The sequence below is a fragment of the Cryptomeria japonica genome, chromosome 9 (genome assembly GCF_030272615.1).
Source record: "Cryptomeria japonica chromosome 9, Sugi_1.0, whole genome shotgun sequence".
In the NCBI taxonomy this organism is placed as follows: domain Eukaryota; kingdom Viridiplantae; phylum Streptophyta; class Pinopsida; order Cupressales; family Cupressaceae; genus Cryptomeria; species Cryptomeria japonica.
Genome location: NC_081413.1, coordinates 64,217,806 through 64,239,578, shown reverse-complemented (window position 1 = coordinate 64,239,578; position 21,773 = coordinate 64,217,806). Strand labels below are relative to the sequence as shown.

Here is a 21,773-nt window from a genome sequence, read left to right as displayed (position 1 = left end):
AAACTGTAAAATGTGATTCAGGTTCTAGTTTTACTAACCAGTAGCAGTATAAGCATTTTTTGTTATATCTAGCATGACTAGAAAACATGCAGAATGGCACTCAACACTTTGATAATCGATATTAACACACCTGACCCAATGACATTGTCGATATAAATAAGATGCCCTGACAACTGAGATTGAAAGCTAAAGAACACTTGCTTTTGAAGTTGTCAACCATTGAACAAAAGTGTTAAGAACAGTACCTGTTGAAGATGTTGACCATTGAACAAAAGGCATTAACTTGTTACAAAGGTGAAAATTGAACAGTATATTGTCTTCTGATAACTGCCTCAGCTAGACAGATAAGTAGTAGATTCTTATGATCTCCTTTGTGCTGCCTTTTTTCTGTGTTCAGTGTGCTTCACAGTTGATGATTTGGTGACCAATTTTGGTTCTGGGCACTCAATGCCATAAAAATGCAGTCCCATAATGCTCTTTGGTTACAATTTGCTCTTAGCAGGTTGAACAATAGTTTTTTGTGCACCTCAATTGTTGACTTCAGCAGTAGGATGTTAGTGGTAGACAGTTTATAAGAAGTTCTTAAAGCAAATCATTCCATATATTGTGGTTTTTTTTCAAAGTGACAGATCACCTGAGCTAAAGAGGCAATTGTTTTATATTGAAATGCAAACTTCATTTCTTCCCTGAGTTAAAAAAAACTGAAAACAATATTATTAAGTAATACTAAAGGTACATTTACAATATCCAGTATTAGTAATGTATGTACCAACTTAAAACAGCACCTGGTCCATAAACATCATAGATTGACTGCAATTAACATAGTATATTGCTTGCCATAAAACTGAAAGCCATAAACTATTATTCCAACAACCCGAAGTTCAAGTTAAAAAATAATCGCAAAATAATAGTGTTTTGACATTCAGGTGCCTTTTTGACTTACTTCTACAAAGAAATAAAACTAACTGAATATATATAGCAAAATGTTTAACATTTGTGATCCCTGGGAATTATAAAATTGTCACCCTATTTCTTCAAATGCAAATAGTTGAAATGGAAAAGAAATTTACCTGCCTTGGAATGTCTAAGGATGTTGATACTACAACCTTCAATATCTCCAAAATGGATGTGTTACCCTCTTTTAGACACTGCAAAGAAGCCCCCCAAAAGACAGCATTCATTTACTCCACAAAAAAATCAACAAACAATATTCTCACAGTTAAATGCATTAACAACACAAACAACATTCTAATGTATCATAATAACAGATATATAGATGTCTTGTTACACATCCTCATCAAACAAGATAAGAGAGCAATGCAGAAGCTAACATGCATTTCACTGCAGTCAATTTGAACGTCTAAATGTGAAACACTGTCTCCCATCTCCTCAGGAATCTTTGATCTAGTACTTCGTAGCTGAATACCCATTATATTATTCTGAACTCGTAGCCCTTCACTGGAAAAGCAGGTCATGCTCAGCTTTGGCAAACTGAAGCTAACCTTCCAAATAAAAACATGCAAAATTGTTAATTATATTGCTCATCACAAGCTTCCTAAACAGAAGCACTGATATTTACTACTAATAAAGGACCAAGTTACTCAAACTGACATAAAATTAAAAAACCAAAAATGCATCAATAAGCCATTGTCTTGCATGAAACAGAGATACACGATCATAGGAAGACCTTTATTCCAGTCATATGGTGTGCTACCTACAAAGCTATCACCAAAAAGTAAGTGGAGACTAATAAAGGTAAATGCAAATGTAATGGAACAACCAGCTTTATCATCATTTACAGCGAACATAAACACCTGTATTAACTACTAGTGCATTCCTCCAGGCCTATGTTCCACCAAGTTTTGGGGACGGGGATGAAAGGGGACGGTGGGACACGTTTCTGGTACAGGGGTACTTTTGGGCCATTTTTTAGGGAATGGTAGGGGACCGCTATTAAAAAATAGAGAAATTTTTGAAAATATAGACAAATTCAAATTTTCATATCATAACATTGTTAAAGCATTCGTCATAGACATTGTAGAAGCTTAATACATAACATTAGACTTGGATTGAGATTTCACATGAGCATTAACAAACAAATTAACAAAATTCAAATTATTTCACTGTCAATGTGCATACTATTATAAAAGAATTATAATGAAATGCCCAAAGGCTCCAAGTTTTAACTATAAAATGACAAAAATATAGAAAATATGTGGCTGTCCCTAATCGGCAGATGCAATTGGTAGGTCTGTAGCAAAATCAGAGCTCGAGTTTGAGCCACTGGTAGTATAAGGGGCTGACTTAGGCAATGGAACTCTGTAAAATTCCTCAGCTGGAATTTGTTTTGCAGATTAATAAGTATTTCGGAATTTGTACAGTTATAGCAGAACTTAGACTGTTTAGAAGGAAAACAAACTTGAAACTAATTCCAACATAGCGTTTTCTCAACAGATTCAAAAATAGCTTGCAATTATTGAAATAACATTCTGGAAGTATCTTATATTAACAGTGCACCAGGAAATGATATGGAAAGCCAATTGTTAATTACAATGAATTCACCAGTTCCAGCACGTTGAACTCACACCATGTAACCTCCAGGAATGATAGCACGCCAAACAGTTGTCGGTAGCCATGCTGGCACATTGTTTGAATAAAATTCCGATATCGGGTCTTTTGTATTGAACCGGAAATACTGATGGAGTAAGGAATTAATTCCTGTGCATGTAAACCAAACACCATCTGGTAATTCTGCCACGATATGTTACCTCTCCACGCCAAATATCGTTGGATGATTATTTCACGGTTCTCTGTTACAAGACACACACACTTCCTTGCTTCTGTCGAAAATGCAATCTCAACTATTCAACCCGACATTTTACCAATGCCGACAGTAGACCAAATTCCGCAACCATTTAATCGTGATTCCGCAACAATGAATTCGTGGAGATGAATTACATTGACTCCGTCTGGAAATATTGACGTTTCAGATACGGCACGATCATCTCGAACTCACTTGTGTGAATAGAAAGTTCAGACGCTCCTCTGACCAAACTCCACTGTGGACTCCATTGCGGATACCATAACACTAACTAATCCAATAGGCCAGGGGGTTCTGGCAAAAGGATGTTCTTAATATCTCTCCGGAAACCTCAGAGAAAGATTTATTTGCATACTTCTTCAAATTCCAGCACACCAGTCTCAACGAACAATGGTTTATTTCTATCGGGAAAAAAATCCCGTAGGAAAACCAATTTCCATCAACTGCCGCTAAACACACTGGGAATAATAATTTTGAATAATAGTTTACAAATATAAAAGAACTAAACTTAAATTATAATATATTAGTAAATTAAAGACTAATATAAAATAATAAAAGTTTATTTTTATTCAAATACTTCCAAAAGAAAGTATTACTTTTTAGGGGACATCACAAACTTGAAGTCCCCAAGTCCCCGAAACGTTTCGGGGACGAGGACAGGCATACTAGAGCAGTCTACGGGTCCCCGTGGAACACAGCTCCAGACAGAACAATATTTAAAACAAGTGTGAAAATTCTCACGTACACAAAACACCCAATTGTGAACAGTTCTAGTAGGATCATTTTTTCTTCAAATTATTTCAAATTTGCTAATTAAAGAGAACCAATTTTTCAAATTTTCTAATAAAAGAGTGTTGATGTATTGTATTGTAGCTGCAAGAGAGATTTTCATTGCAATGTTCTTTATTTATCTCTTCTTGTATCGGTTCAATAGCTTCCAGTTTCTTGTCTTGATCGCTTTGATGACTGACGGTGACCCTTCATGTTGCTGTGACTGTCGGTGAAGACGATGTGGCTGCCAGTATATTTGTGGCTGTCGGTGTATAGGTGGCTGTCGGTGCAGAGGTAACTGTCCATGCCTTTCCCTCTTCCTTTGTGTGTCTCCTTACTGGCATTCCCGATACTTTATATTCATCGTTCTTTCTTTTCGTGCTGGCTCTTCTTCAGCAATTTTATAGATTTATGATCGGCTTCTCTCATTTGTCAAGAAGATTGTGATTGCGTCTGTCAGATTAAATATATTATGTGTTTTTTCTGCATTCAGAGTTCACAGTCTTATGAAGGTTTACAGATCGTATGTGAGATGTATCATCTGAGTTCATCATTATGATTGATTTGTAGAGAATCAAACTTATATTATTGTGATTGATAGTAATCTAAGACTATCATCAGTTGTATTCATTTTTCAGAGATATAATAAAGTTCATTTTTGAGTGGGCTGGGTTTTTCACCCTCAGGTGGAGGGTTTTCCCAGGATAAGGGCTTGTGTATTTGTGTTTCATTTTTATTTCTGTTCTCAGTTTTTTTCTATATTCTGGTTCAAATTTTAACAAAGAGAACTGATTGTCCCCTAGAGAAAACAAAGCCAAGCTAACAAAGTTGTACAGAAGAATTATCCAGTTTGTAAATGTATTGTTCCCCTTAAGAAACATATTGAACAAAGAGGCTAGATGAAACCAATGCCAATCACCCTAACCCAAGATAAAGACATGCTAATGCATACCATCTGAAAACAGTAAAGCTGTAAGAAAACTAACTTGTTAGCATCTCACCCTTGTCCAGCTTCTCAACCTATGATTAGATGAGATGTAACATAACCTCTTACCAAACTATACCTAACAAAAATGTATTGTTTACATGTACAGAAACCATATAAGCAATAATCATTTAATCTTTTAAAATTGCTATAAATTGTAATTTATCTTTTCATGTCCCCCATGAGAAGTTTTTACCCAGAAAATCAAGATAATTTTAAAAAATGAGTCAAACAAGTTTCTATATTTTTACAATCTATGTGGCAATTTTTTTCTGTTTTTCCCTAAGCCTAACCCTATCCTGGTTTTCTCTCTCTTTACCCCAATAAATTGAGAAAATCTCTGTCTTTTGGTTTCCCAAGTTAATCCTGAGAAAGAGTTTTGCTGCTACACCTAAAACAAATAGATTTAGGTTCCACACTTCTTGACCTGTGCATACTGGAATTACCCTATTCTTGACTCTCAAATGAAAAGGAGAAAGGTAAGATCCCAAAAACTGCAGACTGAAAAGCAATTGATTCCCAGCTTTACAGATCCTCATATAACATTGTTTTGTATGTCTCAAATGCTGTATTGTATTCAAATGTCCATGGCATGTCTAAGGACAGTTTTATTGTCATGTCCTGGCATCACCAATTTACCCACCTTACCTTAATAACCCCTCAATCCCTTACAAGGTTTAAGCACCCTTAATACACTAAACATCAGATTTTAAATGTGATTTATAAATGCTGGTAGACTTTCTGAATAGACATGGAAAATTCTATTTATCTTAGATATTATGTATTCATCATAACCTATGTTCGATCAAGTTTCCAGGACAACGGCAGCAGGGGACGGGGGGACACATTTTGGGGACAGATTTTTTTGGAGACCGTTTTAGGGGACGGCAGGGGATGGCAAAGGGGACAGCTATTAAAAAGTAGGTAAATTTCAAATATTCATATAATAAAATTGATAAGGCATTCATCATATTACATTACAGATCCTTACTACATAACATTTACAACAAAATGGCCAAGGGCTGCAAGTTCAACTACAAAATGGAAAAAACATAGAAAATATGCTACTACCACTGAACTCGCAAAGAACTGGTGCAATCAACGAGCCTATCTCCATTGTTTTCAGAATTGTAGTGGTCGAAAAAAGAGACAAGAAGTTAGCATCTTGTGATTGTAACACCACCTATTTTATCATGGAAGATCCTGCTATTTAATAAAGGTCTTCCATGATCCTGATCTTATCATTAAAACCCTGTTATTTTACCAATTGAAATGGCTGCAAACTGCTTTGAAATCTTGCAAAGTCAACCCTGACAACATGTGTCATACACCATAAAGGAGCTTGAAAATCAATTGTTTTGCAGATCAAAATCTCTCAATTAGTGCCATGAATGGTGTGGGGACTAACAAAAGGACAACAAAATATTTTTAAATATATTTTGCACCCTTTTTTATAAAGAAAATTTAGTGTAATTAAAAGGGGATGGCTGGCTGTCCTGAGGATACTCAGGGGATGTCATTGACATCCCCAATTGTCTTGGGGACAGCCAGCCATCCCCAGGATGTCTCCGTATTTTCAGGACATTTCCGAGATATTAGAGCCAATTTATTTTTGATGGGAGACAGCAGAAGGACGTTTCCAAGGCATCCCCAGGTCCCCAAAATGTCCCTAATATGGGGACACGTCAAAAATGGTGTGGATGTGTCCCCAGGGAACATAGATCATGATTCATATTTCGTATTAAATATATAATTGCATATCTTTGAAATCATGTTCTCAAAAGAATCAAGAAATCCCAAACTTTTCGTATTATTTGAAAGATTCACTAATACTATCTCGTGCCATGCTCGGTGTGTACTATCTCTATATTGAGGAACACAACCCTGAAAAGATGACCTCAATAATGGAGAAAATGATGTTAGATTATTTTGCATTATAATTAGCACACTTACTTTTTCTGGGAATGCCAACATGTATTTTTCAGCAGATGACATGGGCAAACTTTCTTCTGCTTTTGTCACTTTTGGAGATTCCAATTTTTCTGTGCATTCAGGATTGAAATCTTTGCTTGCACTACCATCGTCTGTATATTCCTTAGCAGGCTTTCTAGTGTTAAATGCATCCTCGCTCAAATTCACCAGCACTTCTCCACATGTTCCTTCAACATGTCTAATAGTCACTCCATCCCTACAACCACATAATGGAACCATTAGAATGTTTAGAATGCAGTAGATAAGTTTCTGAATTACTGCTAATGTATCAAAATGACGTATAAAAGAGCTAACGAGAATAATTTATCTTTATCAAATCCTAGCACCCCATAGTCTACCCTACTTTTGAACTTGAATTCCAATTCTGTATCTAGAAGAAGAGTTACCATCAACTGCAAAGTATCCAGTTCTTGTTGATGATGATTTTTTCTAAATATGTCATCCAAACAATAAAATTTTCCATAAAAATTGTTTTCACATTCAAAATGAACAAGCATCTATTAAGCAGAAAATGATGATTGAAAGAAACCTCTCTGTAATGAAATGGTACTTCCACTTATTTGTAATATTTGGATGCAACCAATAATCAGGTGTAATCACTTTCAAAAATATGGTCACTTATGATAGGTTTGTCCTACACTAAATGATCCAGTTTTGAATTCTCAGATTATACCTTCTCAACAAGTGGTTTACCAAGTGCCTTAACCCACCAATCTCAACTTAATCAAACACAATCAAACTGAAAGTACCATAACGAGTATGGTCACGTTTGGCAAATTTGTTCTTCGATGTAAACTTTGGTTTTGAATTATCAGAATGCTCATTCTCAAAAGTGGTTTACCAAGTGCCTTGTAATCACCAAACTCTAGCTAATCAAACAAAATCAAAGTGCAAGCTTGATCATGAATATGATCACTTTCACCAAATTTTCTTCAGCGACAAACTCCAGTTTCAAATTTTTGAAATGCCCCTCTTCAAAAAATGGTTTGCCATGTGCCTTATAATCACCAATCTCAACCAAATCAAACACAATCAAATTAAGGTTTTGGCTCAGTTGCATTTGCATATTATATTCACAATTAATGCCAACTTGCAGTCTTTAAAGCCTTTAATAGAGCAAGGAAAACTCTTCTTTATCAAACAACTGATGAATTAGGCGGCAATTCTATATTAGACAAGGAAAACTCTTCTTTATCAAACAAGTGATGAATTAGGCACCAATTCTATACAAGACAATCTGTATAACAATTTAAGATGCATGTTCAGCTGTGGAAACTGATCCCTGTAATAGTACAAGTTTAGGCATCTCTACTAAGCAAGTTACTATAAAACAAAGAAAAAGCAGTAGCATCTGATGTTTATATATTGCATGAGCAAAGGAATATACACTTCTGAACTAACTTAATTAGCCAAAAGAATCTGGCCATCAGCCATGTCTACTGGAATGAATGCTTCTCCTGCTATTAAAGAATAACATGATAATAAACCTTCTCAAGCAGGATATGATGAACCGCATTATCTCCAAGATTTCTCCAGTGATTTCTGACTTGTGTCCATCGAACCAAGGATGGCAGTCATCATAGCATATCTCATCATTGTTGATTCAGATGTTTGTTGTGAAGAATCTCCAGATGCATTTTGTCAACCATGCATATGAGCTTCAGTTGATGGGCAGGAAGGCCAAGAGTCCAGTAGACTGCAAAATTCTCTGGGGCCAAAAGCTCTGGATAAAACTGAAAGATAGATGAACCCCTAGATAGGTAGCTTAAGGAATTGGGAATCATAACGGCCAATAAAGGGGAAGCATTGTGAACATTGAGGATGTGATTGCAGAAACCCAGTGGTCTGAGTATCAGATAAATAACATTGAGAAACAGAATGCAAATTAGCCCTGGGGTTAACCATTCGGATTAGCATTTGAAATAGCACCCCTTCGGATTAGTGCTCAAAATTGTGCCACTGGCATTAGGAACCCTTAGCTATGGAAAACTGTTGAAGGGCATCCGCAGGGTTACCTTCCTCATCTTTGGTTATGATGGGACCATGTGCATTTGTCACCTGCTGCAGAGCTGAGGATCATAGGAGAGAATTCATCATTGTTTGCTTTCTTCTATGCAGATAAAGTTTAAAGCACTTAATGACAGAACGTCGGCAATGGCATTTAGACTGACCCCTTTTATTAATAATGTAATCTCTTGGCCTTGGACTTCAACTCGATAGAGCTATGAAATGGTTGAATGAAGTATCGCATGCCTGAAACAACTGCTGAAGAGAAAGGACTTTGTTGAGGTAACTCAAAAGACCATAATATGAGCTACAACTGATTAGCTATCTTTCTCACCTCCTCTGAACTTTATCCCACGCTCCTAGGAAATTCTCAGTCACTACAAGAGCAATTGGATGGATTTGGGTTAATTTGAATGTCCAACTTGATGAGTCTCATTATAAAGCAGGACCAAACAACATATATGGCAACTCTTCAACAGTAAGCCTTCTCCTAGTGCAAGATGCATTAGATGGCATGAGTTCACTACCTCCACCATCATGAGGCATCTAGAATGCTATAGTAATATAGCATATCCTTCATGCAAGGATGGTCAGATAGAGATGCCTGATGACATCAACACAAAGTCTTCATCTTGCTTCTAAAGCATCCCTAAGTATAGCAGTTTGACATGAATAAACTAAAGGCTACAACTAGTATTTGAGCAATCCCATCCATAATGCAAATGAATATTAAGGATGGCATTACCACTCACACACAAGTGCCTTCTGTTCGCAAGAGTCAAAACCCTAATGTTGTCTCAAGTCATGACTTTACATCATTGAACATCTACTACATCAATCTTAAGGTACAACAGGAAATAGCAACGTAATCACCATCAATTCTATTTCTACTTTGTAGTGTAATCACACAAATGTGTTTTGAATAGCCCTTACAATAAATGAAATGAACATCAAATAATTATAGAGTGAATAGAAACATCATACAAGAAAAAGAAAAAGAAATATAATAATAGGGCTATAAGAAAGAAACAAATTGGTAAATAAATTGAAGGGAGGCCTACCCAGCAAGCCCCATGATGTAAGCAAATGATCTTTAGATTCTTGTTCTTCAATCTAAAAAAATCAATGGTGCATACCTTGCAAACTAGCATCCTCATGCACAACAAATTATTGAATTGATTAGTTGGTTACAGGTTAGCGGTTAGGGGTTTAGAGGGAGGGCATTAGTGTTAAATTTTGGATCAGATTTGATATGTGAGTAGTTTTAAATTTATTTATATGACTTGGTTCACAACTAAGCTATATGACTATGAACTCTATGTGCAGGTTGCTGCATGTATGAAGAGAACACAACTTAATTTATAAAGTATTTGCTGAACTACAAAATGAAGGAGATTGATATCTTATTGGCTTGCACTTTCGATTTCTGTACTTACCTTTTAGAATCGAACTCTATCATGATATATATATCACAGTGTTGACGTGTATTTTGTACACCATCATACACAGAATAAAATACCAATAGGCATCTTATCCTCTCTTGAGAAAATAGTCTCTAACTGCTGAAGATTCGCATAAAGGATCAGTTAGGAAGACTCCAAGGTTCTTTGATGTAGGGTCTCTACGTGTGGACAAGCTCCAGTGGTATGATGTGATTTGCTGGGATCACAAGGGGACTTACATGTGATGATTGAACTTCCAATCTGCTTTGCTGGACACAGGCTCTTACTGACTTGGATTTGAAAAAATGGAAAAAGGATAAGGGCGAAGAGAAGATCTAATCCTAATACTAAGAATGTAGGAGCAATGATTGATCTTTGACAAAACTCTAACTAGATCTTGTTTTGACATCAATGGAACATCTACACAAGACTAGTGCGATCTTCTAAGGGAGCTTTATGATGTTCAAATCATCACCGCAGGCATAGATACCATCCAAGTTGATGCATATCAATGAAGAGGCAACAAATTGAAATTGAGCTTAAGTTGAACTATTCCAGTTGACTACACAAGGCAAGTCTGCAATCAACAAACTGCTAGTAGTATGGATGTACGAATTCCACCATCAATCAATCACATTTCCTTCATTCATCTAATCATCTACCATCTAAGATTGAAAACTCAACAAGAAACCATGCAAATTGCAAGAAACGACACGCTTCACCATTACTTCAATGAAAATGGAGTTTGTTTACAATCAATGGCAACAATTTCTTGCCTTGTCCTCCTATTCTACTCTAATTACTATTCTATCAACTATATTCTAACTCTTCCAACTATCTTCTAACTCTCTAGCTATTGCTAATTTATTGCTAATTAGCCTTTACAAATGAAATGCCTGGGCTTATATAGTGCCCACAATACAATTTGATGGCTTAGATCAATTCAAGATCAATGGCCAAGATTTTACAATGAAAACCCTAATTAGGGTTTGTTACAACCATTACATAACATTTAATGTTTGACCAATGATAAAATTGTATTGCTTGGACACATGTCCCTTTTAGAAAAATCGACCAATGGATAGCCGGGGTAGGTACATCGGAGTTTGTGCCACCTTCCATGAGTTAAGTACATTGAATCTGGACATGCTGAGATGGACTTCACTGATTGGAGAAATGATGACTAGGACGCCACCTCATTTGACACTTGGAACTTGGTAGATATTCAACTTGATGTTGTTGAGAAACTTGCTTTAATTAATTCATCTGGATCTATTTTGCTTCTTCAACGAGCCCTTGTTCTAACTCCTTGCGTCCTTGATGTGCAGGAAGATGATATACCTCGCCTTGGAACGCTGGATTGAAAGAGGTCGCCCCTGTCCTGGCTTGATCGTCCCGGCGAAGACCGTCCTTGATCCGGCTTGATTTTTTCTTTGATGAGATCTCCATTTGATGCCTACAAGACATTTCAAAATTAGTACCATGATTTTGCAATACATAACATAAATTAGAGAGCAATTTTTAGGAAACTTAATGATAAGTCCTTTATTAATCATTTCCTAAAAAACGATTGGGCTACTGCAATACAAAATTCCAAAATTCAAAATTAAGGAAATGACGATGAACAATTCAAAATCAAGACAATAAAACCAATATCGCCATACCTCAGGAGAGAGCTAACTCTAGAATGCAAATGAGAAAAATTTGCCTAGGCAAAATTGACGTATAGATAGTCTTCAACGTGATCTTTTCTTCAAAATATCAATTTCGCCACCTTTTGAGTTGTCCTTGACGTGATCTTCAATGCCTTTGACAATTCGCACCAATAGAAACTTCAAGATTCGCACCACCTTGCTTGGAATGAAATTCGCTCCTTTGAATACAACTTCGCACTTCTCAAATCGCATGTGAATGAAGAATGATAATGTGAAAATGAAGATTTCACCACCCTCCCTTTATAGCGCTCACACCACAATTACCATATAGGCCGACTTGGAGATAAAACCACTTTTTAAAATGATTTTTAAATTAAAATGACAAGGCCGACCTCCCTTTGTAGCGCTTCAAATTCGATTTTTATTAATTAATTAATTAATTATTAATGCCTTACATTTTTTAATTTGCAAATTTCGATTTTAATAAAGGCAAAAATAATTAATAAAAGATCAATGCCATATTAAATGCTAATTAAATTAGATTTTCAATTTTATCGAACTTAGCATTTAAGGAAATTTGAATTGTTTATTTGGCGCCAAAACTATGAAAACAAAGGGGACGTACCTCATCGCTCTGGTCCCTTGGAGAGGGACAGGAGCGATTTTGCTCTTGTGGGCCTCATTTCACTTCATCACCTTCGAAAATTATATTCAACGGATTCGCAATGCCTCCTTTCATTCATTCATGCCTTGAGATCGGTTGAAATTTGGCGAGAAAATCATCTACAACAAAAATCGCTCTGGTCCCTTCCTGAGGGACAGGAGCGAACTTAAGCATTTTGGTCCTTTGTTGACGTTTGATAATCTTCAATTTGTCTTCAACGGGTTCGATTGACCTCCTTTCTTGCCTTCGAACATAAAATTTGCTTGATCTTTGCCCAGATCGTACCTTATGAAGAATTTCGCTCTGGTCCCTTGGTGAGGGACAGGAGCGCATCGCCTTGGTCCTCCAGTGAGGGACAGGAGCGAAATTCGCTCTGGATCCTTAGTGAAGGACGGGAGCGAAATTTGACTTTTCGCACTCTCTATCAGGATAACTTTTATGGAATATAACATTTAAGTATAAGAACATTAAGTTATATTCCATATATACTTTCAGGATGTTTGAGAGTGGTTTCAGACCTCCAGGAGTTATATTGCAAAATCTAGTTTTTGGAGGTTTTTTCAGTTTCCAGACTTAATCAAATTCAGGATCAGGGCATTCCAGACTTAGCCAAAATTCAGGATCAGGACCTCACTCAAGCCGGACTTGTTATCCTGTTGATCTCCCCGACAGCGCTTCAAGTTATATTCATTTGATAAAATGCACCTCTTTGGACCTTTTCACATTGTCAAGACGTTAAAATCCTGCAAGGACAAAGCAAAATTGGATTTGTAGCTCCGGTCCTTCACTGAGGGACAGGAGCGATTTTTCCCCTGGAGGCATTTCTGTGCTCATGAAAATCTTCAATTTATATTCAATGGAAAGATCTCGCCTTTCTCCATCACTTCCAATTCGTAATTCATCTTGACCCTGCAGGAATAGTAAAATATTTGAAAACGAGCTCCCGTCCTTCACTGAGGGACAGGAGCGATTTTGCTCCTACAGGCCAAAATAACATGATTTTACACATTTTAACACTTCACAAGGCGAAAACAAATCATTTGAAATGCCTAGGATCAAAACTTAAAAAAGTCAAAATTTGGTCAAAAATATTCAATTGGACAAAAATTCACATTTCATCTTCAACACTTAGACAAATTTAAGCTCTGCATCAACATTCCAATTGAAAATTAGACCATTCTGGCGAATTCATTTCATTCAAAATTTGTATCCTACGAAAGGAAATTCAAAAAGCTCCCAAAACCGACTGGATTCTGGCCTGAAAAGACAAAAGTTAAAAACCCTAAGGCTTGACCCTAAATCCAGACGACGAACTGACTAACAAAATCCTAAAAACGAAGGCGAACAACGAGCAAAAAACAAACAAAAAGAGGGGGTCCCCATTTGCGATGGGGCGATGTGTGAAATGGTCACAACACACAGTATAGGCATGTCAATGAATAGACATGTCTCTACGTACGTGGAGACATGTCGATGAATAGACATGCCTCCACGTACGTGGAGACATGTCTCTTCATTGACATGCCTCTCTGCATACCGATTCATATAACTGTTTAGCAAGATAACAATTCACATAATCGTTTGTTATTTGTTAACAGCAGTTAACGATTCTCATAATCGTTGGTTATTATTATTATCAGCATGTAACGATTCACATAATCGTTTTGATATGAAGATCGACCATAGTCAATTCAAACAGCGATTAATAATATCGAACTGTTTAATGTGGATGGTCGATTTATATTGATCATTCCATTTGATCAATATAATCAATACTTATGATCATTTAGTAATTTGGTGCTCATATTCAATTTGGTATAACAATGTGATTGATATAATCGATATTACTTATCGATTCAACATGGTTAATCTCAATGATTTATCAGCAGCATGATTAATGATTTAATATTTCAATCATATGAAATGTATATATAAATATTCATATATATAATAATAATAAGAACACTTATTATTATTACATATATTAATATGTATATATACATATTTACAAATCAATAATCATGTTGATGATATAATCAGCATTACTTATACATATGATTTTATGAGATTACTCCGACCGAAGCTATAAATCATCAACAATTAGTGGGGGCAGTAATGGAGCCATTGAGACCTCAACTTATAGTTCTAATTGGTGCAAAATTTTATGACATGTATTTTTCAGTTTCCATGACTAAATCAATTAGAGGCAAGCTTGAAGTTCTTGTCTCTTCACATTTATTATCAATTAAGCCAATTCGAAATTCTATAATTGATAGCATTCTATATAAATGTCAATGTTGTATTGTTCTAAATGTCATTACTATGTTAATTTGACAACATTCTAGTAATTAAGCTTGATCTTAAAAAGGGTTTATCATCACCTCAAACCACACCATGCTCAAAATGAGATCCAAATAAGGATGCCTATTAATCATTGTTACCATATTCACGTCTTTTGCAGCCTGTGCCCAGATTGGGTTCGCCTGGGTTCGGTTCGCACTTGAATTCACACTGGGTGCACCCCAGGGGCCCCAAGTTCTCTGCAGGTCTGTTTACGCAGTCCCACAGAGAACCCGGGCCCCCTAGGGCACACCTAGGTGAAGCTAGGGGCACTACTGGGAAAGCCACTTTTAAGTGACCTAAAAAACAATAAAAAATACTTTTTTTGCCATTTAAAAAAAAACCCTAATCCACCCGCTATAACATATTTTAAACCTAAAACATGCTCATTTGCTCATTCATTCTCTCTTGCTTTCATTTTTGGCAATTTGAAGGACAGGTGATTATTTTCGAAGGAGATTGTTCATGGAGTGCTTGAGGAAGGAGGAGAGATTGCACAAAGGAGATTCAAGCATATAAGGTAAGCATTTAATCCTATTCTTTGAGCTTTTAACGAAATTTTTCAAGTTCTTGAAAAAAAAATTCAAGTTTTTTTTTTTTAGAAAAAAAAAACAAGTTCTACTATTTTTTATAATATTTTTTCATACTTTCATTAGCCTTTACATTGTGTAATCTTGCATTTTTTAAAAACAAATCTAATTTAAAAATGTTTAATTTCTTATAATAGCAAAAAAATCAACATGGCAACAAATTTGAGTTCAGTGGGTGGGGGTTACAAGACTCAAAACCAAAAATTTAAAGTTGAAAGAGGATCCACTTTATGGAACTATACTACAACACTTCAACAACTTCTAGGAGGTGGGGGATATGAATTTTGTAAAACCAATTATAGGTGCTTGTATTATCGAGTGAGATGTCACTTTTGTTACCTTATTGATAAAAGGATTAAAATGTGTATAGGGCCAAATCAGCAAGGGTTGTCTGCAACACAAATAGTTGGATTCATTAGAGAACAAGAAGTTGATCAAGCTATAGCAAGAGAAAAACTAAGAGCTAATCCATCCGCAAGCAAAACACCAATGACTTTACCTAAAGATCATATACTACCAGAAAAGACCTCCCATCATCCTTTCTTGGAGATACCCGCTATACAAGATGAAGTAGAAAATCCCAATCTTTCCCGCAAAAAAAGGCCCATTGGACAAAGCATTTAAAATGGAAGCAAGAGATATTGCAAAGCAAAAAAATGCATGTCACATCTATGCCAATGGTCTTCCTTTCAACTTGGTAAGATCACCATATTGCTGGGAGATGGTGATGGCAATCAGTAATACACCTTTTGGTTTCACAAGTCCTAGGTATGAAAAGGTGTGCACCACCTTATTGGCAAGAGAGAAGAAAATTGTAAAGACATCACTGAAACTAATTGGAGATTCTTGGGTTGAATCAGGTGTTTCCATTGTTTTTGATGGATGGAAAGATTGCAAAAACCATCCATTAATAAATGTTATTGCAGTGTCCCCCAAAGGGGCAATGCTTTTGAGGGCAATTGATTGTGAGGGGCAACTTAAAGATGCAGAGTTCATTTCCAAAATCCTCTTTGATTCCATAGATATGGTGGGTCGTGAAAATGTTGTACAAGTCATTACAAACAATGCAAAGGTTTGTAGAGCTGCAATTGCTTTGCTTGAGCAAAGATATTCACACATTTTTTGGACACCATGCACCGTACACTCCCTCAACTTGGTGATGCAAGCAATTGGCACAAAAATAGAGTTGGTGAATAACATATACCAAGAGGGTGAGGAGATCCAAATGTTTGTGACCAGCCACCATATGCACAAGCCATTTTCAAGAGTTTCTTTAAGTTGGAATTGCTGAAGGTAAATTTAATTTAATTTATGCCATGTTTAATATGTATATAATATTTTTTTATGTGTTATTGACAGATTTTTTACATAAACCTAGGTTGCTGAGACCCGATTTGCATCACATACAATAGTGATGAGACAACTTTTGAAGGTCAAACAATAATTGAGTGTCATGGTTATTAGCATAGATGGAATACTTGCAGAGTACTCGGTGAGTTTTGAAAAACTCGCGAGCTTTTTTGCTCGGCAAGTATTTAGGCCATTAACTCACACAAAAAACTCGAAGAGTTTTTGGCAAGTTTTATACAAAAACTCGACAAGTCTATGGCAAAAACTCGGCTGCATTAAGAAAAGAGGCACAAACATGTCCAAAAATAACCTAAAATTTTTTTTTCAAGTCACCCTCATTCTCTTCATCAGAATATATATATATGAAATATAACATTTAAGTATATTGAAATGTGACTTATACTTTAAGTTATATTTCATGTATATATTGGCAAGATGTTTGAGGGTGGTTTTTGATCTCTAGTCGTTATAATGCAAATACTAGGTTTTAGAAGATCTTTTAAATTTTCAAACTTCGTCAAATTTCAATAATCAGTAGGCTCATATCAACATTCTATTGCTCTCTCTATCTCACTCACTTTATCTGCCCCGAATTTTAGACCTATCTATCTCCCTATCACTCTTCCTCTATCCCCTCTCTCTACCACTCTATCTCACTCTCTCCTTTCTCCCCCAAGATCTAGACCTATCTCTCTACCCCTCACTCTCTCACCCACGAACCCCCCACGAGGGGTGCTACCCTCAACCTCATTTTGGCGAGGTTGAGGAGCCACATTGGACTCCTAGGACTAGACCTTCTAGTTCTATCTCTCCCCTCGATTTCACTAGAGCTGGGAAGAGGAAGATGTAAAATGTTTTGATGTAGTATCTACTTTTAGTTTTATAAAAACAATTTGCTATTTCATTTTGTTTCAATCTATCAAACATCAACATTCCACAAGAGGAAGCCAGTTTGTACCCAATTTGCATTTAAATCAATCAAATATATCTAGACTCAGCTTGTTTCTTTTGTGTACTCATTTATTGACTCATTGGATGCATCTTCTCATTGAATTTTTCAAAAAAAATTAGTTTCTAATTAAATTTAGCAATTTTTTAAGTTGTCGAGTTTTTTGCCAAGTTTTCACCAAGTTTTTTTTTCAGGCCTTAGCGAGTTTTTTCTTTTGGCAAGTAGTTCAACTATGCTTATAAGTAACCAATGGGGTGTTTGCAAACAATCAAAATCAGAAAGGGCCCACAGGTTAAGTCATTGATCTTTGATGACAATTGGTGGGATTGTGTGGAAAATGTCTTGAATTTCACCAAGCCTATCATGAGTATGATCATGTATACTGATACAAATGCAGCATGTTTGGGGGAAGTTTGTGATGGCATGGACACCATGATTGAAAAAATCAAAGTTGTAATAACAAAAAAAGAGAATGACCCCGAAGAAGTATTTTTCAAAAGGGTGGAAAAAATCTTTCTTCATCGTTGGAACAAAATGACCACGTCATTGAACCTCCTTGCACATGCATTATCTCCCATGTACTCTAGCAATGAAGAACTTTCTTTGCCGGGGAGAACTCCACCATATAGAGATTCTGAAGTTGCTACTGGGTACAAGCAAGCATTTGCTAAACTCTTCACAGATCCTGAAGTCCTGGAAAGTGTTAGGAAAGAGTTTGGTTTGTTTATCTCAGGAAGAAGTCATACTCCTTGTGCCATTAATGACCAATCCAAAATGGATGGTACTACATGGTGGTACCTCCATGGTCAAGATTATATGTTCCTCCAACCTCTTGCAATCAAGATTATATGTTTACTTTTTATTTTTAACATTTGTATTTTAGACTTTAGCATTTAACATTCTTTAATTTATCTTGCATTTTCTAATTTTAAGTTCTGTTGGTTTTCTCTCCAATTTCAACAGGTTGCAAGTTCTTCTGCTGCTGAACGGAATTGGAGTACATACTCCTTTATCCACTTAGTGAAGTGTAACCGGTTGGCTTCAAAAAGAGTAGATAACTTGGTTTATATTCATTCCAATTTGCGTCTTCTAGCACATAAGGAACAACAATACAAGGAAGGGCCAATGAAGCATTGGGATGTAACTCCTAAGTGTACCAACTTGGATGAAACTATTGATGATTTGGCTAGAGTCACTATGGATGATGGTTATTAGATACCTAAACCTGATGCACCTAGTGGGAGTGGCACTGCTTTGGGTTCAAATGATTTTGAATTTGAACTTGGAGCAAATGATGATGATCTTGATATAGATCATTTTGATGATTGATGAAGATAGAAGACAATTATTATTTTTGATTGTCAACTTTGTAATTGTAATGATTTTCATTTGAATCGTGAACCTAGACATATATGAATCTATGATACATCGATATATATTATATGGCATATGACATAATATGATATTATTGAAATTCTAAACTATCAATCAGCATTTGGCATTGATCAATGATGAAGTAGCATACCATTAAATGTATTCATTTTTATGATTTTATATATTTCTTTAATTTTTTGCATACAATATGTATACGTATATGTATACACACACACATGTACGGATGAACCCAAAGGACAAAAAAAAATTTTTGCCCGAAACCACAATCCAAGTTCGCATCCCCAAACCCAAACCGATAACTATTAATCCCTATCTAAAATGAACCCACTCCCTTGGCCTAGTCCAAAGAGATCAAAACGGATGTTTGCAACTTGTGTAATATGGCTGTTTTCATGTTGTAACATGTTTAGAATGTGTCTTGTTATTTGGCCACATGACAAAAGCTTGGCATTGTTCTTATGTCCATGCTATAAAAGAGATTAATGGTGGCCTATGTATGTCTTTAGGATCTTATTGAACCCTAGAGAGGTGATTCTATGATGATATTACGATCCAAGAGCCAAGCATGAATTCTACAATATCATGTACCCTTAAATAGGAGAGTGGGTTGTGCCCAAGTGTAGCAAGGTTAACGGCCACAAACAAAACTCAATGTTAATGATGGACTTTATTATTCTTGCACAACAAGGTTACTATGCCAAATGATTTTAGAACCATCATATCCACTTCAATCAAACAAGCTACGCAATCCTAAAATATTCTCAAGGCTTCCATTTCCTTTAGATTGTGTCAATGGTTGGCTTGCAGTCACATCATCCAATAGGCCCCTTCTATTGTTTGCTCTCTCAACAAGTCATGATGTCATTTGGCACTACATGGCATGACCACACATCTCAAAAGGGGGACAAGAAATTGTCAAGCTCTTCCCTTGAGCCATTAGTTCCAAGGCTCCATATTGGCCCATGGGGAACCCATCTCTCTCCTTTATTTAAGTCTTAAGCCTGTCAATGTCATCAACATGACACGTGATAGGATTTTGCATCCCTAAATGATTGTCAATCTAACATTAATTCCCCTTGTACTATTAATTCCGAAACTCCATGCCACCAGAGGGCTTGTAGCTTATTTATTGTGCACACACATGCTCAAACCTATGATGATATTATTGGTGTATGTCACCTTTTGAGCATCATGCCTAACTCTTAGATCATCCAAATGTGAGCTATAAGATTACTCACCAAGCTAGAGCATCGTGCGGCCTGTGCAAGGTCCCAAAATGCTAGAACTCTTGGATGTTTAAGATTGCGCTAACCATAAGATCAATAGACTGTTTCAAAGGATCCAACACACCTTGCATCTCCCATGAGTTCCCTTCTATCTCTAAAATAATTGAATTCAGTGTCTATGTGGCATGCCCACCCATCGCCAAGGGGTTGACAATAGTGTATCCAAATAACGTTCTACCATTGGCGAGGGGGTGGTGAAATTCTTATTCCTCATGTTTCCCCATGTTCCGTATTTCCCTCACTAAAATTGTTTGCAACTAAATGTGTTTGCCCAGTTTAAACAGCAAAACATCTATGGAATAATTTAATTCCTACAGACCCAAATTATCTTAATAGAGAACACAACATTTATTGTTTAATTTAACATTCAATTGATATCACACAGTGCACCTGTAATTTGCTGGGGCTGTGTATTTCCATTCCCATGGCTGATGGCTAACTGTAATTCGCTGGAACTGAGTATTCCCTTTCTCGTGACTGTTGGCTGACTGAAAGTCTTTAATGGCTGATGGCTAACTGTAGTGAGTATTTCCCTTCTCGTGACTGTTGGCTGACTGAAGGTCTTTATTAATTGATAATCTTTACATATTTCCGGTGCACGGCAAAGCAAATGGATTATTACTATGAATACGATATGAGTGAAATACGATCTTCCGCACTTCGGTAGATATTTACTCTCTCCCCCACTGCATCTATTACTTCAGCTTGGATTATACACGTCTGCCGGCCTTTATGGTTCACGCGAAACTGAGGAGCAAACACATTCCAACCATAACCGATATCGGGTTACTGCGTATGAGGAGTATGCGCGTTTCCGAATGCATTGCAGGGGTTGGAAATTTGCTATTCAAGTCTGAATGGTTTCATGTTTATACTCCACCAAACTCCACCTAACACGTATCACACACAGTACTTACGCCGCTGGAGCCTTCTGCTGTGACTCCTCTATATATAGTTCCAATAGGCCAGATGCTAGCGAAAGGAATTAATCAACTTGTGTTGCTATTCCGTGGATAGATAATTGATCTTCAAAACTTCATAAAAATATTCTCCTCCTTCTCTCGGATGCTACCATCCTTTTATTACCAACAATTGGTTAGAAATCCCGTACTAGTTAAGACTAGTTACGGTGGAAAATAAAATTAAGGTCATTCTTGCAACTATTAATTATTTATATAAATGAAAGGAAAATTTATATAAAATAATTAATATATTTTTATACTTTCCGATAAATGTTTTAATGTTTATTAGGGGACATGACAGTATTGGACTAATTCCTTCTCCATAGCCTAATTGAAAGCATTGATCACAATTGCTCAACCAATGCAAAAAGCTTGAAGTCCATTATGTGTGCCTTTATGTCACAAGAACTATAGCCATGAATGTTGAGCTAAATCCTTGATGCACTAAAGAAGTTTGATTGTCCTCGAAAGAAGTTCAAAATGACTTGCCCAAGGAACTATTGTATCAACAAACCCATTTCTCTATTATCATTCTTATAGAACTATTTAGTTGTCATCTAAACT

The 21,773-nt window shown here is 36.3% G+C and overlaps 1 protein-coding gene across 2 annotated transcripts in view; it reads right to left on the bottom strand.

The window, feature by feature from the left end:
- LOC131033478 (protein SABRE) overlaps positions 1-21,773 on the bottom strand; it is a 278,075-nt gene that overhangs the window by 178,467 nt on the left and 77,835 nt on the right. The window contains exons 5-7 of one of the 2 annotated variants that reach the window (XM_057964713.2): positions 6,531-6,765; positions 1,332-1,502; positions 1,071-1,148 (exon numbers count right to left, since the gene is read on the bottom strand). In XM_057964713.2, coding sequence (XP_057820696.1) covers positions 1,071-1,148; positions 1,332-1,502; positions 6,531-6,765 — 484 coding nt within the window. Of the gene's footprint in view, positions 1-1,070; positions 1,149-1,331; positions 1,503-6,530; positions 6,766-21,773 lie in introns of those variants that run through there. The other variant, XM_057964714.2, reaches the window with a different exon arrangement.